The sequence below is a fragment of the Bos mutus genome, chromosome 11 (assembly GCF_027580195.1).
Source record: "Bos mutus isolate GX-2022 chromosome 11, NWIPB_WYAK_1.1, whole genome shotgun sequence".
In the NCBI taxonomy this organism is placed as follows: Eukaryota; Metazoa; Chordata; class Mammalia; order Artiodactyla; family Bovidae; genus Bos; species Bos mutus.
In genome coordinates this window covers 35,594,768-35,612,118 of record NC_091627.1, presented here as the reverse complement: position 1 = coordinate 35,612,118, position 17,351 = coordinate 35,594,768, and the positions used below count along the sequence as shown (strand labels likewise).

Below are 17,351 nucleotides of genomic sequence, written 5' to 3'. Positions count from 1 at the left end.
GGCTTCAACCTGGTATATAGTAGATATTTGTGAGAAAGAAAGAGAGCAAAGGATGGCTCCCTGGACTAGGTTGTTATTACTTTCACTATTAAATAGAAGGAGAATTGGCAGATTGGAGAGGGTTTCCCATGGCTGATGTTCAGTACGGCCATATGGTTGTTAAAATATTGAAACATCACCCCCCCATATGGTTTATAGCCACCACTCTGAGTCCCCAAATGCCTCTACTACCCAGGTTGCCTGGCCCTACCCCTAGAATGCTCTGGACAAGCTCAGGATCTAGCAATTTAAGCGTTTACACGTGATACAGAAGGGCCCTTAGGCCTCTGCCCCACCCCTTCAGCCTGCATCTGACCATCTGGACCAGAGGCATCTACGCTACACTGATTGTTACATCATTTCACGGTCATCTTTGCCCTGAGCCCTGGACCCAGCATCTGAGCCCTCTACTATCACCGCCTCTACTTCTGCATCCCTTCAACCCTCCCGCCTGGTGAGGCTAATGGTACCCAAGGCTGAGCCTGGGTCCGAGACTGGTGTGGGGAAGGCAGCAGACAGGCAAGGGTGCCCACTGCCTCTAGACCCCTGGCAGACACAAGGGGGAGATGTAGGTCCTCTCTCTGTTCAGTCGGGAGGCTGGGAGAAGGTGACGTAGTCAGACCCAGGTGGGAAACCCGGCCTCCCAGACTGGGTCAGGCTGTCTTTCTTTCATTGCTGTTGAGGGCTCTCTGGCCTCAACCTTATTTGGTTAAAAAGCCTTAAGACAGAGGCTTGAAGAGGGAGCTGAAGGCAAAGGGCATGTGTACCTGCCCCATTCCTAGGCCTGAAATCAGGTCTAACAACCACTTACATCTTCCTCCTTAAAATGAGCCCAGGCCAGCCTCACTCCAACTATCTCAAAGCCGGTCCTGCCTGTCCCTTCCCCAGGTGGCTCTAGGGCTTTCCTCTTTGACCAATTTCCTGCCAGATACTCCCGATCCAGATTCCACGAGACTAACTGCAACTTCTGAGCTCAGCTGGCTTCATACTAGGCCACCAACCTGCAGGTGGACCTTCCCACTGGCCCCACGTGTCTCTGCTGAAATGCTCGGTCTGGCTACCTCTGGCTTCTTAATTCCCCTCCTGAAGAATCCACATTGTTACCCTGCTCCTCTCCCTTTGCTGGGCTCAGGCCTCCTCTCCCACCTGCTTCTCCCAAAGACAGAGGTGCTTCTGCACCCTCTTCTCCCCTCTCCATTCTCCTCTACTCCCCTCCATCCTCTGAATCCATCTGCTCCCAGGCAAGGGGCAAGATGGGTGACAGAGAAGTGCTGGTGTCGGGGGTCAGGGGTTGGGGGCGGTGTAAAGGGAGATGGGCAGGGCCTGAGCTCTGGGTTTCTGGAGAGCAGCATTACCTGAGCAGGGCAGGAGAGGGGTATGTATGCTGTCAGATCCAGGGTATCTGTTTTCCTTCCCAGTGGTTCAAGCTGATGGGGGAGAAAAAGAGAGCTGTGAGTGTATTAATTTGTCTCCGCTGAAGTGAACATTCCCTGGCAGGGCATCCTGCAGTGGGGGAACGCTCAGAACTTGATTTCAGGGAGGTTGGCTTCTCCTCCTGGCTCTGCCGTCACCAGCTGTGGGATACTGGGCAAGTCTCTCAGCTTCTGTAGGATTCAGCTTCCTTGTAAACTTATAAGTCTTGCAGGGCTGTTGAGAAGCTTAAATGAGATAAACATGGCTTAAACTGCCTAGCAGAGTTGTTGGCACATAGAAAATACTGAATAAACATGAGGGTTCTGCCTTGTATTCATGTAAAGAGTCCTGCATCAGTTCAAAGCCTGTCAGAGAGGATGTGGTTGATCCAGGAATCTTAAGGACTCTGTATTTTTCATTCTACATCGATTTCTACAGAGGCGCCAGTCGCTCTCCTCCACACTTGGCTTGCAAAGGGAGGCCAAGAACAAGCTCCATTCTGGAGGGGCTGGTGCTTTGCTCTAGACTAGAACCCCAGAGAATCAGGAAACCCCACTCATCTTACCATGTTGACCCAAAGGGCCCTGGAGAGCTGGGAGTGGAATTTCTGACTTGGGTTGAGGCAGTCTGGGGCGAAGAAAGACACATCTGGGCGCCCATCCTGAAGGAGAGAAATAGACATCCTTAAGATCCTGTTGGTGCCGAGGGTGGAGAGTGGGGCTCACTGGCAGGCCTGCCCTCTGGAGTGGACTTCTCAACAACCCACATCCCTGGGGGGCGCTCCCAGCCTGCGGCTTCCTAAGGGCCTGCTCACCTCGAGAGAGGGCTCAGAGTAGTCCCACAGATCAACAACTTTGAGTGACCCCAAGCCCCCAACCTGCTTTCTGGATCTCACAATTCCCATTATTTAATTTAAAAAGTGCTATATATATTTTTAGGCGCATTTATGCAACCCATGCCATGGATGAGGGAATAAGATCCTAGTCCCTGAGGAAGTCTTAGCCAGCCAGCTGGGAACAGCTATTTCCCAACTCTTGACCAGTTGGTCCCAGTGAGCTTGATGGGGAGAATAGGGCTTCAGGCCTGGGCAAAGTCTCGGTGCTTAAAGCTTCTTCTGGTAGGCCAGGCCCTTGGGATGGAGGCCCAGGTGGACAGACCCAAGTGTCCACCCTGGCCCATTCACAGAGCCCTTCTGCTCAGAATGGAAGAGTCAGGTGGAGAGCAGAGCCAGGGAGAGAAACAACAGCCACAGTGCTGGGGATGGGGCCGAAAGTGAACAGTCTGGAGTCGGACGTGTTCAAAATTCACCTCTGTCCCTTATTTCTTGCATGCTTTTAGGAAGGATTCTTCATGTCTCTGAGCCTCTCTTACACGGGGATGATAAAGCTCACCTCAGAAGGTAATTGTGAAGATTTTACCTATGGTATGCACAGTGCCTGGCATGTAGTAGGTACTTAGTAAAATGGAGGCTGCAAAGAGCAGTCATGAGAACATCAAACATTGGGCTGCCTCTTGAATACAGTTCTGATGTTCAAGGAGGCTGCAGCCACCAGAGCAGCAGCTAGAGAGCTGCCTGGGTCCGCCCCATTTGTTCCCAGTCTGTGGAAGCACTTGGCGTTTCCACTTTAAATTTCCTCCTCCTTGTGGGAGCCCTGTCAGGGAGGGCAGGGAGCCTACCGCCAGGACAGGGAGCCGGATGTTGTAGAAGAAGGGCTGCAGAACCACAGAGAAGTCCTCCCGCGTCTCGTACCGACCGGACTCCACCAGCTCACGCATGCTGCTCTGGGGACACACCCGTGGGCATCTTCAGCACAGGCCTGGGAGCTCCAGGTACCCGTTAGCACAAGGCTGGGGGTGATGGGCAGTGACTTTGTGCCCATCTCCCTCAACAGGTGTGCTAACTCAGTTCTTCTCTTGAGAACACAAACATACTTGATGACAAATCTCTTCCCAGAGAACTGGAAATGGGTTGTGCCTCCTTTTGGTCCTGGTTATAAGTGGACTGCAAGTTCTGAAGGGCCAGCAGGAAGTCCCAAAAGGAACAGCAATCTAGGAGAGGTCTCCAGAGGGCCGCTAGGCTTGGGACCTGCAACACCCTCATTGGCTCGTGGCCTGCCTGTTGGAGTGGTGGGGGGTTGCGGGGGCAGCTGGGCATCTGGGGGACAGGGGAGGGAAAGGCAGTCCCATGGGACAACCAGGGCTATTCCCCTTGTCAGGCCAAGGGTTGGGGCTGAGCCAGCAAGACAGCTCAGCCATGAGGACTTTGTCACCTAGGTTCCTTTGTGAATCTGCCTTGGGTGCCTGAGCTACCTAAGCCAGGAAGTTGCCTGGATGGTGATGTTGCCTCTCAAACTCTGAATAGCTCTTCCGTTCCCATGAGCCTCCCCAGGGGGACTCTGGGCTGGTGTGCTGATTGAGGCGGAGGAGAGACCTTCTTGGTCTTACCTGGTAGGCTCGGGTGATGGACTCCAACTTGGCCAGCTCTTGGGAGCTCTCCCGCGGGGTCAGAACACAATTGCACAAAATGCTGCAAAAAGAGGGGAGACAGAAGGACCCAGAGCCAAAGCTGCGGTCAGGGTGGAGGTGGGGGAGTGGCTCGCAGGAGGCTCTGCTACACATGCTCAGGGGCAGGTTTCAAGCCTGACCCAGGGAGGCACAAGGGGAGGATATATGGATGGGCACCCTCTCACGTTAACAAAGTACTAAGTGTTGGACCACGGGCCCTGGGCCTTCAACAAATTACACTGAACAAATGCATTGAGGCAATGAGAAGCCCATGTTTAGTGTTTAAAAATAAGTACAAACGCATGCTTTGGCGAGCCTCTGTTGCTCAGGTCCCCAGACACCTCTGGAATTCACACTAGTGTCCTGCTGTGTTCCTTTTTGTTTTATGATGAAGTATTTCACACTCATAAAATCTACCGGATGTTAAAAAAGATCTCTCTACTCAAAACAGAACCTGGTGCAGAGTAAGACTTTAAAAAGCATTTGTTAGGTGAATAAATGGATGTGTAATACAGGAGGAACAAAAAACACACACCTGTGTCCTTCTCACTCCACTTAAGAAACAAAACACTCCCAACTGGAAGCTCTGCGTGTCGCTCCCCAGGTCACTTCTTCCCCGCGAAGGTAAGTGAGCTCTGCTTTTGTTATGGTTTCACCGTGTGTGGACACATCTGTATGTCACTCCTTCTCACAGGCTGGGCTGCACTGTCTCTCAAACACTAGCGTGTGGCCCAGCCCTGACCTCTGCCCAGCAACTTCCCCTATCATAGAGGTTCAGTGGTACCCTGAGGTCAGGGAAGTGGGAGCCCTGACTTCGAACTCCCAGAAGGAGGTGGTCCTGGCACAGACCCCTTTATAGATGCACACGGACAGATCAAGTCCCAGAGACCCGGAGGAGTTCCCACCATGTGAACCAGATCAGCAAGCACCCGCCTACCTGGCCTGATGCACAGGACACTTGTCGGGGTTCCCCAGGAACACCTGCCTCATGATACTGGGACTCATGAAGTCCACAAGGTTGACCAGCGCCCGGGGTACCTATGTGCGAGGCTCTGGATGAGAGAGGGCCTGGGAAGCTTCTTTCACCAGCTGCCTTAGGACCCTGAGAAGTGGGACCAGGCTCCGGGGTCCCTGAGTGGGGTTCTGGGAGGTGTCAGCACAAGGTGAGCACCTAGAGCCCTGCAGTATGTGCCACCCACATGGGCAGCAGTGTGAATGGGCCTCCTAGAGTGGGCCAACATGGCAGTCTTGGGTCTAAATGCTGAGGGTTCAGCTCATAATGAATCTGCCTTCAATGTAGGAGACCTGGGTTTGATTCCTGGGTTGGGAAGATCCCCTGGAGAAGGAAATAGCAACCCTCTCTAGCATTCTTGCCTGGGAAATCCCATGGACAGAGGAGCCTGGCGGGCTATAGTCCACGGGTTGCAAAAGAGTCAAATACGACTTAGCTCTGTTCAGCTATCAGTTAGCTTTCAATTTGGTGAGGTAGCCCCGTTTGCCAGGACATAAGCCCTTAATGGGCTCCCTCTAGCCTGGCCTGGACTAACTCTGCTGAGCAGGCTCAGGGTTGTGGCAAACCCAGAGAAGCATCTGGCTCTCTGAGCGCCCCTCCCAGGCAGCCAGAAAGTCTTGTCCATGCCAGGGGATAGGGAGAGAACATGTTGAGTGCAGGACCAGAAAGGGGCCTGCTGTAGACACTCCTGCCACTCAGGGTGCAGTGCCCAGCCTGTGAACCACCCAGCTGCCACCACCAGAGAACGTTCCCAGTACTGGTGAGGGGATGCTTAGTGCACACACTGCTTTGCCCTTCAAGCCTGAGACCCTTGGAACTGGTCCCAAATAGCATGAGGCTTCCTTGGGGGTACCCCCAAACTATAGAAAGGGCAGGAGCCCATGTCCTTGTCTAGCTCCTTGGGAAGGGGGTGTTTTACTCTCTTCTCCCCACCATGCTTGAGCAGTGTCAAGTTTGTGGGAGCCCGCACCCACCTCTCTATGTAGGATGTCCAAGGCATTGCGGAGATGGTCAAAAAAGTTGTCTGCAGAATAAAGATTCTGGAAGAGACAGGAGAGAGAAGAGAAGCTGGTTAGGGAGACAGGGCAGCAGGCAAAACTGGGTTCTCCCCCAGGCCCCCAGCTCCAGCCCCAAGGATTCGTTCTCCCTTGGCCTCCAACTGTGACCAGCTCATGATGTCAGAATCTGAGATGAACAGCTGGGTACTCGCTGGGACAGACAGAAGACTGCAACCTTCAGCTGAAGCTTTACTTCAGGAGTAGGACGTGTCAAGTCCCACTTCTAACTGCTTGGGGTTTACTGTTTCTTCTCTTTCTTTCAGGAATTGTAAGAGAGGGGACCAGAAGCCCTGTATATGTGCCACTTGCTGACTCACACTATATGGGACAGGGAGGTGGGGCCAGAAATTTGAGGGGCCAGGGAAAGAAGTGTGTGTGTGTACATGTGCATGTGTGTGAATTGTGTGTGCATGCACACACACACACAGGTATCCTTGGACAATCCTGAGGTTAATTCTAGGGACTGTTCTCAAAGAGGATCTCTAGGGCCCACAGGTCAAAGTCAAGAGCAATGAGTAGGCCTGACCCGCCCCCATTACCGAGTCCGTGCAGTAGTCACATAAATCACTGCCTCCAATCAGCACCGTGATGACCTTCCAGTCCTCATGGAAATTTACTCTCTGTACAGAGGCAGGAAAACGCTTGATGATTTCCAACAAACCAAAAAACAACACAGCTCTAGGAAATCCATTCAAACCTCTAAAACTTCCTTGCCCTTTTGAAATAACAGGATCAGAACCTCAGAGCTGACAGCACTTCAAAGATTTATTTATAGACCACAGATTCTTAGCATCAGGAAGGACTTTCAGGGTCACTGTGATCAGCGACAAACCTCTCTCTGGTTGACGTAATCTCCTCCAGGCAGCCTTCGACAGAGGCTGCCCTCTGCCACTTGAATGCCTCTAGGGACCAAGGGCTCACTGTTTTCATGGCCAACAATTCCATTTGGGGATTTTACTGGGCTAGCAAGCTAGTATTTAAAGATAATCATAAATCTGACTTACATGGTCGGATTTCATCTTCTGTATCAGAGTCTGGACTTGGCTTACAAGTTCCCTGAGGAGGAGAGGAAATCAGTCCCATTGAGGAAGAGCCCCTAAATCTTTCATCCTAAAAGGCCTGAATTGGAGGCTTCCATGGCATTCACCCCACCCCTGACCCCCCACCGTCAACATGAACTGGCAGAGACCCTGAGGCTCAGGGACAAGAAGCTACTTGCCTCTTCTGGAGAAGTTATTACAACAAATAACCCTTCACAAAACTATAGCTGTGTGTTTGTCCCAGGCCTCTACAGTCAAGGGTACTGCCAATTATATTTGTTACGCATGGTTTCCTTTCTAGGACTCCACGTGCAAAGTGTCTTTAATGATTCCATGCAGGAAACTGTTCATCTCCTTTAAAGGACTGGTATAGACTCTGAAATTAGATCTAGGAAAGTTGTTCCATGCTTCCTCTTTTACCTTGGCTGCCAGGAAGCTGAGCATTTGATGCTCAAGCACAATAGTTAAAAGTCTCATATTGACACAGCTGCTTCTTCCCCTCCTCCCCCCACCAGTGGCTGTGATTTTTCTTAGGTATGTGTTAGTTGTGTCATTTTTGGTAATGGCACAACTTAGTTAAATGCTTCTCTTAGAAAGAGGTCATAGCAACCCACTCCAGTATTCTTGCCTGAAGAACCCCATGGACAGGGAGCCTGGCAGGCTACAGTCCATAGGGTTGCAAAGAGTCAGAGGACATGACTGAAGTGACTGAGTGCACACGCATAGAAAGAGGTGGGGTAGTAAACTTACACCCTACACATACCTGGGTTTGTAATTCACGGAAAGACTAGCTCTCAGGCACCCTCAGCTCCTCACTAGTTTTGGCCCCTGTTTTAGTGTGAGATGGAGCCACAGACCAGAGGTCTCCGGGCACCTGGCGGTGGGTCCATGTGTACCACCATTTTGGCTGTTTCTATCACCAAGAAGGGTCTTCCCAGGCTGGGCCAGGAGTGAGGAGACCTAGGTGGCTGAAGCCTCTAGGAATGGGGTGTGGGAGGAGGGGTCTCCTTGGAGGTCAGCCTGGGGGGCTGAGTGGTTGGCGCCAGATGCCTCTAGCTTCTCAACTGCATTTCCTGCAGCCCCACAATGGGCCTAAGGACAGGACATGACTTGCCACTCCTCTAAGCAGCTCCTCTAAGCAGCCTCTAACATGGAGACTCTGTATTGCCTATCCATTTGGTTGACACTCCCTGATCCATGAGGGGAACTGCCACTTATGAGGCACTGGAAAGAATACCATTATGCCATGGTAAGTTTTAAAAATTGGATATGGTGGGTCAGGTAGCTGGAAGATTAGAACATGCTTCCCAGGAAAGCAAGACCAAGTTCAGGCTCTAGGATCATGGTCTCTGTCCAAGATCCAGCCATCCAGCCTCCCTGCAGTCCCAGAGGCAGCCAGCGAAGAGAATGGCCAAGAGACTCTCCAATCATTGCTGTAAATAAAGGCCCCCTGTGTATACACAGGTCAGAATTACAGCCTTGAAGGGAATGATGTGCCTCCCACTCCCTACCCAGCAGCTCCCTCACCCCAAAAATGCCTACTCAGCCTTAGCTCCAGGAACAGCTTGATTGAGGAATGCATTTGTCTCATTGGCATCTCCTGTGCCCACCGCATAGCCTGTGAGATTCCCATTAAACTTCCGAAGGATATCTGGAAGAGAAGAGGGTACACGGGACACAGAGAGCTTTTAGGATGGGAAGTGGAGTATGCCCCAGAAAGAAGTTGAGGCCTCAGATGACTTGATGACAGGCTGAGCCAGGGCAGCAAGAGCCTCTCAGCTTTTCTTTTCTTTCTTTATATTTTGCAGTGCAGCCATACTCTCTGGCTCATCTATCTTCATATCCTTTGGGCTGGGTGAAGAGATCTGAGGCTCAGGGTGTTTGGTAACTTGGCCCAGGTCACCTGGCCAGCATATAGAAGGGCCAGGGTTTTAACCTAGTTTTTTCCAGCCCCTTCAATGGCCTGTCCACAGGTCTCTCCTCTCATTTCAATGGCAGTCCATAAGGAAGATGTCATTTCTCTCTTTCTTAGCTGAGAGGCACTTTCAGGAAGCCTGGGCATCAGAGGGACCCAGTGGACAGACTCAAGACACTGGTTGTTACTTACTTGGTAAGGTGGTCACATTCTCCAGGGAGCTGTCCCCTCCTGAACTGTAGAAAGTGAGCAAGTCAGTGAGAGAGACTGAATCAATGTACAGGCTTTCTAGAAAAGTGCCCCCATCTTTTAAAGACACCCACACCATCAGCATCTGTCATGTCCCAGAGCCACCTCTTTGTGTTTGAGGGATTCTGAAAAAAAAGTGAATTCCCCAAGAGGCTGGCTCCTCCAAATCCAGGATTTGAAGGTGAAATCTGAGGGCTTTTTTTTTTTCTTCTGCAAATCAGGAGGGCGCATACTTAGCTGATTCTATACTATGCACGCAGCCATGCTCTACATTAGTTATCTCATATCTCCAAACAAGCTTGGGATGTAGATGAATTATCTCCATTTTACAGAGTAGGAAGCTGAGGCACACAGGGGTTAATCAACTTTCTATGGAAACTTAAAACCATAAAGGTAACTAAAAACCAGCTTGAACTGGAAACCTTTAGAAAATGGATAGGCTCTTCTCTGCCCAGTGGACAGGTAAATTCCACTGGAAAGTTCAGGGGATGGCCTCTCACTGCCTTTCAACACCTGATCTAATTTCATATAATCTAGTTTTATGGCCCTCAAATCTAACTTCAAGACACACTCAAAGTTTCAGTTTCTTTCATGCATTTAAACTGAACACATGTGGGAGGCAAGGGGAGAAGTATTTCTGTTTTAATGAAGTCCACTGTTCAGATGTACTATATTTACTGTTATTTTTCTTCTGTGACTCCCTCCTCCATCCCAGTATATTATTCCAGGCTAAGAGGTTTCAGAGAATACAGTGTTAGCATTCAGCCCACCAGTGTAGACTTTCGAAGGACGGGCCATGAATCAAAGTTATGGCTGTTCTTCATTCAAGAGAAGGCTTGGAGTGAAATTGACTATTTTATACTAGGGTGGGGTTAAGGGCTTAAATCAAAGGGTCAAGATCCTCAAAAGGTGGAGAGAAAAAGCAGCCAGGTAAACTCTACCCTTCTATTCTCACTCAGGTATCTCTCCCCCCACTCCCATCCAGTGTGAACTGAACTTGGCCTTTGGTTGGGCACTGCTTTTAAAGCTTCTGATCCTTTCCCAACTCTGCATGAAGCTACTACTTTAGCTGCTTCCTGAGCCTTCCTTCTTTGGACCAAAAGCACTTCATCACAACATTTTTCACTTGGCAGGAAATGACAAAGATTTATACCTCCTCCCATCACTGTCTTCTAACCCTGCCTCCCTTCCTCCTTCTAGAAACATATAAAAGCTAAAAAATTATAAACACAGAAACATATATAAATGCATACACATCAAGTACATTCTATTGCAATTTCTTATGTAAAACTATCTTTGTTCTACAAAGTGTGGTAGCTGATTAAGACAATAGGCTACAGAAATCTCTCAGAACCCATTTCCAGGAGAAAAGAGAGAATTATACAAATAAATAAGGAGAAACAAAAATATGAAAACCCTCGTTTTGATCAGAACTATGGGAAACATGAAAGAAAACAGACCCACATGAAACAGCTAGTTTAGACAAGACCCTTCAGATGAATGGAGTTCATATTACACCATGAGCTCAAAGGATGGGCTTTGTTCCAGCGTCACTCACAGTATGCAGAGAAATGCAAAACTGATGCTTGATAACATTTATCAAAGGAGTTTCAATAATGTGAGGCTGAACTCCTAATTAATAAGAAAAGGAAATGCTTTTTGTGATAAATAAATTTTATTTGGGTCCTTTGAATGAGCAATCAAGCCAACATTTCAACTGAAGGAAAGGCAATTCTCTAAAGACCTCCAGATTTGGCACACTAGTAAGCTAGCCAGAGCTGGGGCCTTTCACTGCTGTGTGATTCTTACAGGCCAAGGGGCCTTGGAAATGTTCACAGCCCAACCTCTTCCTGAAAGGCCTGCTCATAGCTACCCACCTACCAAGAACTCTTCTCTCTAGTCTGACTCCATGAGGTCCACTCCCTCCACTTTGTTTCCTTGGAGAAGAGGCTCAAATCGCATTCTTAGTTTACCTGGAATCATTAATTTCCTATTTCCTATCCAGAAGCTTTAATGGCTTCAGAAAATTGCTTTTTCTCAGCTTGGTCTACTACATGGACATTTCCCAGGAGATGCTACCAGGTACTCTGAACAAACAAAGTGTTCTGGGATTAAGGGAAATATTGGATTAAACAGACACAATTTAAATAGATTTCTTCATTGTCGGGCTTCTCAGAGCCTTTAATGTGCTTATATGCATGTGAATTTCCCAGAGGAAGGATATAGTAGGAAAAATTTCCCCCAAAACACAAAGATCAGGGCTAGTGTTCTATGGAACACACTTTGGGAAACATTACATGTTTTATGAAGAGTCAAAGTATCTCTTAGACTCTGACCAAGAAACTCTACTTTTAACACATGTGGGTTTGGGGGCAGGTCTCTGAAACACTTAGAATAAAGGGTTTAAAGGGACAGGAGCCATTGAATATATGAGGCCTTGAAAACAGAACCAGAAGATTAAAACATCAGGCCTTACTAGACCTCACTCATAGGAAGAAACATCGATGGCTGGATTTTTTCACTGCTGTAGAGAGAAACGTTCAGCGGAAGATGGCCTGTCTGTATCTGAATCCTGGGAATCTGCGCAGTAACTGTGAAGTTAGGTAGGTCACCTCGCTCCCCTGACCACATCAGGGGTAGCTCACCTGTCAACTGCTGGCTGGCTTGTTTATCTTATTATCTGTTTTCCCACACGAGGATGCAACAACACTGCCTCCTCCTTTAGCTCAGACCAAGTAAAGCTGCCCCTACCTCGTGTTTTTTCGACTATAATACCCTCCACTCTCCTGCTCCTCCCCCTCTGGTTTGTCTTTCTCCTGCAGCCCCAGTAACACTTGGGACCCAGTGGGTAAGACGCAACCTTGATGAGGTACCATTTCACACCAGTCAGAATGGCTGCGATCCAAAAGTCTACAAATAATAAATGCTGGAGAGGATGTGGAGAAAAGGGAACCCTCTTACACTGTTGGTGGGAATGCAAACTAGTACAGCCACTATGGAGAACAGTGTGGAGATTCCTTAAAAAACTGGAAATAGAACTGCCTTATGATCCAGCAATCCCACTGCTGGGCATACACACTGAGGAAACCAGAAGGGAAAGAGACACGTGTACCCCAGTGTTCATCGCAGCACTGTTTATAATAGCCAGGACATGGAAGCAACCTAGATGTCCATCAGCAGATGAATGGATAAGAAAGCTGTGGTACCTATACACAATGGAGTATTACTCAGCCATTAAAAAGAATTCATTTGAATCAGTTCTAATGAGGTGGATGAAACTGGAGCCTATTATACAGAGTGAAGTAAGCCAGAAGGAAAAACACCAATACAGTATACTAACACATATATATGGAATTTAGAAAGATAATAACAATAACCCTGTGTACGAGACAGCAAAAGAGACACTGATGTATAGAACAGTCTTATGGACTCTGTGGGAGAGGGTGAGGGTGGGAAGATTTGGGAGAATGGCATTGAAACATGTAAAATATCATGTATGAAACGAGATGCCAGTCCAGGTTCGATGCACGATACTGGATGCTTGGGGCTAGTGCACTGGGATGACCCAGAGGGATGGTATGGGGAGGGAGGAGGGAGGAGGGAGGAGGGTTCAGGATGGGGAACACATGTATACCTGTGATGGATTCATTTTGATATTTGGCAAAACTAATACAATTATGTAAAGTTTAAAAATAAAATAAAATTAAAAAAAAAAAACAAATGAGGGAATTGAGATTAGAAAAAGAACTAGGGAATATCAGTTATACCTATTATGTGAAAGTTGGGTGATGTATATACAGGTGTTTATCATGTTGTTTTGTATTTTTTTCTGAAGGGTTGAAATATTTTACAATAAAATCAATGAGACTAAAAAAAAAAAAAAACAAAAAAGGAGGCAACCTTGACTTTGTTCCTCAGAGACCCCCCGCCAGAAGGGGGCTGAAGGTGTATGGGACCTCACGCACTGGGAGGCCTGTAGCTCAGCTCTCGCTAGGTGATGTCCCCACACTACCCACACCTGCGTCCTCTCTGTGGGTGGCTCCTGGCTGAGTGAGGATGCCCCTCACCCAGGAAAAACCTCCTCTCAGGACGGTCCTCAGGGCCGGCAGAGGGCTGCCACAGCCTGCATGAGCGCACACTGCTCCCTCTCGCTTCCTTGAAAGAAACATTTCATCTGATTCTCTCTGCAGGAAAGGGAGGGCCGGCCCTGGGCTACCCCACTTTTCATCAGCGCTCTGCCCTCTAGTGGCAGAGTCCTGAGCTCGTCACCAATGACTTCGAAGGGCTCAGAAACATGAACTTTATTAGGAAAGAAAGAAACAAGAATACTCATGTGCAGCCACTTTCCTGACATGCCTTAAGCTTTCCTACTTCCTGTCTGGAATACTCTTCTCGCCTACCAAACTGCTAACATGGCAAGGTCTAACGGAGTACCACCTTCTCTGGGAAGCCCTCCTCTCCCACCTGGCAGGGTTGAGTATCCCCTTTTATATTCCTGTAGCATCAGGCACTTGCCAACTGAGCATAACGCTTAGCCTGCGCTTCCCATACCACCCTCCCTCACTACCCCATTATGCAGGCACAAGGAAGGGGCCCTGGAATGCCTATTGGTTGGGGTTTTTGACTCGGCTGATTCCATCTGAAGTGGGTACCTCATTTCAGAACTTTCTGTACAGATGTATGCATATACATAAAGGCAGAGGTGTGGCTACACAATGTGAATAAACAACACGAATAAACACAGACAGACAGTAAACAAGAAACATAGGAACAACCACATGGGCACATATACATGCAAACAGGCAGGTGAAGACTCAGAGATCTGGCGCTTTCCTGGTGCATTTCATGTCGAATTTGTTGACCCAGAAGTCTGATAAGAACCTCAGTTTGCTTCTTCTGCACAATTAAAAGAAAAGAGTTATCAAAGAAAAATACCCTCTCCACTCATCAAATTGTTCCATTTTTCCAGAAATAAGATAGGTTTTCCTTCTGAAAGCCCCCTCCAGACCTGGTCCTTGCTCTTCGGTATTTACACATGTTACAGGAGACACATCCCGACTCGATCTCTGGGGGTGGGGGGAAGCGGTAAGCATTGGGGTGGGAGGGGGTCACAGGTTAACATTACCTATACGAAAGCCCCCGGTACTGAGTGGTGACATCAGAAAGGTCATTCGGTTTGGAGCCAATTCCATTGCCGGCCTTTGAAAACATATCCAAATATCAAAATCCACGGGAAAATCAGAAAGTCAGAGAAAAGGGAGGCTGCGGATGTGCAGGGCTTCCCAAGGTGTTCCCTGTGTGTGCGCTGTGGCATGAGCAGAGGATCACCCCAGGGGATCAGAATTCCTGGGCTGGCTGTTTTTCCTTCCCCAGATCTTAGCTGCCTCCTTACAGACCTGAGCCCATGCCCCGCTTATCTCACAGGATAGTTTTTATGACCAAATTGGATCATAATTGCAAAATCAGTTTTGAAGCCTTTAAAGTGCTTTACGAACGTGAGATTCAATACCATTAGCAGCATTCTGCTCCTAAGTTCTTGATGTGCATGAAGAAAGAACCTACGGATCTGCAGTGGACAGATTTCTCATGCATTTCACAGTTCTCTTTCCCTTGGAGACATTCTGTAAGGCAATCTCATGGCTTCAGAAGTGCTGCCAGAAAGTGGTGCTCTGGAATGATACCATGGCCCTATTTCTTGGAACTTAAGAGCGTAACTTTTACCACAGCTACAGAGTCTTTCCTGCTTTGCGGCGGATGCAAAGAGGAAACAGATGTGAGGGTTGGAGCTTCTTGTAAAGTATAATCCAAGGGAAAAGCGCCCTCACAGGAGGTTTAGAAGATTTTTTGAGTCAAAATGACATTATTTTTTGGAGTAGTTCAAAATGTGATGTCAAGTGTTCATAACCTCTGCTGCCTGAGACAGTTCAGCTCACTCCTGAAGAATTCCCACTTACACACCTGACTGAGAACACGACTGCAAATTCAAACCCTCGTCCTGCTCTCAGCCTGATGGAGTCAGGACAGAGGGGCGGGAGAGCGCAGAGGCCAGGAGTGCAGGCCTTGGAGGTAGAAGAACGGGGACCTGGAGCTGACACAGTCACCCTCACCCTGCAAGGATGGGGCCCAAGAGTCCTTACGGTCAGAGAATCCCCCAGAGCGGCCACAACTTGGATGTCTGCAGGTCTCAGGGTGTGCACTGGAGAGATAGACAGACAAACACTTGAGTCTGTGGGGAGGAAGCTACCGTCAGAGTCCAGTGCTACTTGCTTTCAGACCAGGCGCATGACCCACGTGCGAGTTTGGGCTGTGCAAGACTGAGCATCTGTGGTGCCGTGGAGGCAGAGGGCAGGGGAAACAGCTTCCCCATCAGAGACACAACCAATCAACTTGGACCTATGGGAAGGGAGAGGTGTTGAGAGGGTGGGAGGAAGAAGGGGAGGGCAGGATGCTTGGGCACCATGGGATCCCAGCACTTTGGTGCCAGCAGTCACATGGGATACTAGTTGTGACCGGAGTGCATGACCAGATGGGCACTGGCCCATGGAGAGGCGGTCACAGTCTGATGCATGGCCCCTTTAGAGCTGGGTTCTGGATTTCCAAGAGTCTGAGGAATAATCATGTTGGGTCTTTTCCTGCCCCCAGTTCTCTTTTGAAGACTCCTGAGAACTTGCCAGGCGGCAGCAGTGCCTGCAGAGCCTGGGGCCACAGGGTGACCCACAGAGCTGACTCTCTGTGGTGACTCCCTGGTGGGCACCGTACACCCCGGTTCTGGGCCTTGGTGAGGTCACACCCCAGGCTGGGCCACTGAGGGCGGTTTTCCTGTGCTCCCCCAACATGTGCTCCCATTAGTGGGAGGAACAGGGGGGACCCTGGCTGCTCTGGGTCCTGCTGGGTCAGACTCTGCTATAGAAGAGGGGGACTTCTCCTAGGTGGCCACCCAGACAGGAAGCAAGCACTGGCCATTAACTGAGTTCTTATAGAGGGGCCCAGGGTCCTGGTGTGCCACCAGGGGCTCACCTGAGGTGGGTGGTGAGGCAGAAGGGGCTCTGTCACTGCACAGCAGCTGGCTCCCGTGATCCTAGGGATGCAGAATAGATCCTAGGGTTGCCAGGGCCAGAGAAGCTGGCTGGGCATCGGACTCACTCAAGAGCTTTAATGAATGCAGATTCCTGGGCCCCACCCTGGGGAGGGCCTAGCGGGACATTTGAAGAAGGTGCCCCAGGTGATTCTGAGCGTCAGGCCAGGCTCCACCTGTGAACGTAGCTCTGATCCTCCCACACCACCCCTACCATCCAATGCCAAAATCAACATCAACAAGATGATCCCAGCCCACTGCAAACATATCCTCCCCATCCCCTCCCCCCCCACTTCTGCAGCAGATTTATAAGGGAATGGTTCTCTTCACTTATGTCTAAAGAGGCTGAGAGTTGACTGGCTGGCCCCCCTGTCTGAACTGTTATCAATAGTGCATACTTTGCCCACCCCACTGTCTGAAGGTGTAGGTAAATGGACTTTATAGAAGAGTGTGAATACCCTCCGACTGTCCATCAGGAATGCTCACCCACATTCCCATTGCCTTGCAGGACTGGTGCCTGCTAGGGGCTGCCCACTGCACTGGCGGCTGAGCTGAAAGGAAGCAACAAGTACATACCTGCACGAGGTTCTTGTAGGTGCTCAGAAACGGCTGGGCCTGTGAGAAGAGGGGGCGAACCACCAGAGCAAGTCAACTTGCCTCCTGCTCTGCTCCCACGTGCAGAAATACCTTCCAGGTTCCCAAGTCCCTGCCCTCCAGGGTGACTGCTGGGTCCCCTCCCAGGATGCACCCAGCCTTCTTTGCAACCCCCTTAAATGACCGCAATAAACCCTGCAGGGCTCCCAGGAACAAGTACCTCTGCACTTTGCCTCTTACCCAGCTGGCCGGGGTGGCTAGGTCACCTCTCTTTCTCCACCTTGCCCCTTTCTAACAGAGTCCCACTGTCTACTAATACAAGCCCAGGTCCCGAACTCCTAGCCCCCTTTCCCACCTCTCCCACTCCTGTCCTGCAGTAGCCTAGGTGCCTCACACCCAGACAAGAAAAGCCAAGTGCTTTGAGGTTCCACCCTCTGAAGCCCCCTACCCA

The 17,351-nt window shown here is 49.6% G+C and overlaps 1 protein-coding gene across 1 annotated transcript in view; it reads right to left on the bottom strand.

The window, feature by feature from the left end:
• PLB1 (phospholipase B1) overlaps positions 1-17,351 on the bottom strand; it is a 173,219-nt gene that overhangs the window by 31,050 nt on the left and 124,818 nt on the right. The window contains exons 32-45 of the mRNA XM_070379301.1: positions 16,883-16,921; positions 16,249-16,309; positions 15,369-15,427; positions 14,357-14,430; positions 9,175-9,218; positions 8,610-8,718; positions 7,032-7,083; positions 6,567-6,647; positions 5,944-6,009; positions 4,895-4,995; positions 3,898-3,979; positions 3,130-3,234; positions 2,018-2,113; positions 1,395-1,466 (exon numbers count right to left, since the gene is read on the bottom strand). Coding sequence (XP_070235402.1) covers positions 1,395-1,466; positions 2,018-2,113; positions 3,130-3,234; positions 3,898-3,979; positions 4,895-4,995; positions 5,944-6,009; positions 6,567-6,647; positions 7,032-7,083; positions 8,610-8,718; positions 9,175-9,218; positions 14,357-14,430; positions 15,369-15,427; positions 16,249-16,309; positions 16,883-16,921 — 1,041 coding nt within the window. The remainder of the gene's footprint in view (positions 1-1,394; positions 1,467-2,017; positions 2,114-3,129; positions 3,235-3,897; positions 3,980-4,894; positions 4,996-5,943; positions 6,010-6,566; positions 6,648-7,031; positions 7,084-8,609; positions 8,719-9,174; positions 9,219-14,356; positions 14,431-15,368; positions 15,428-16,248; positions 16,310-16,882; positions 16,922-17,351) is intronic.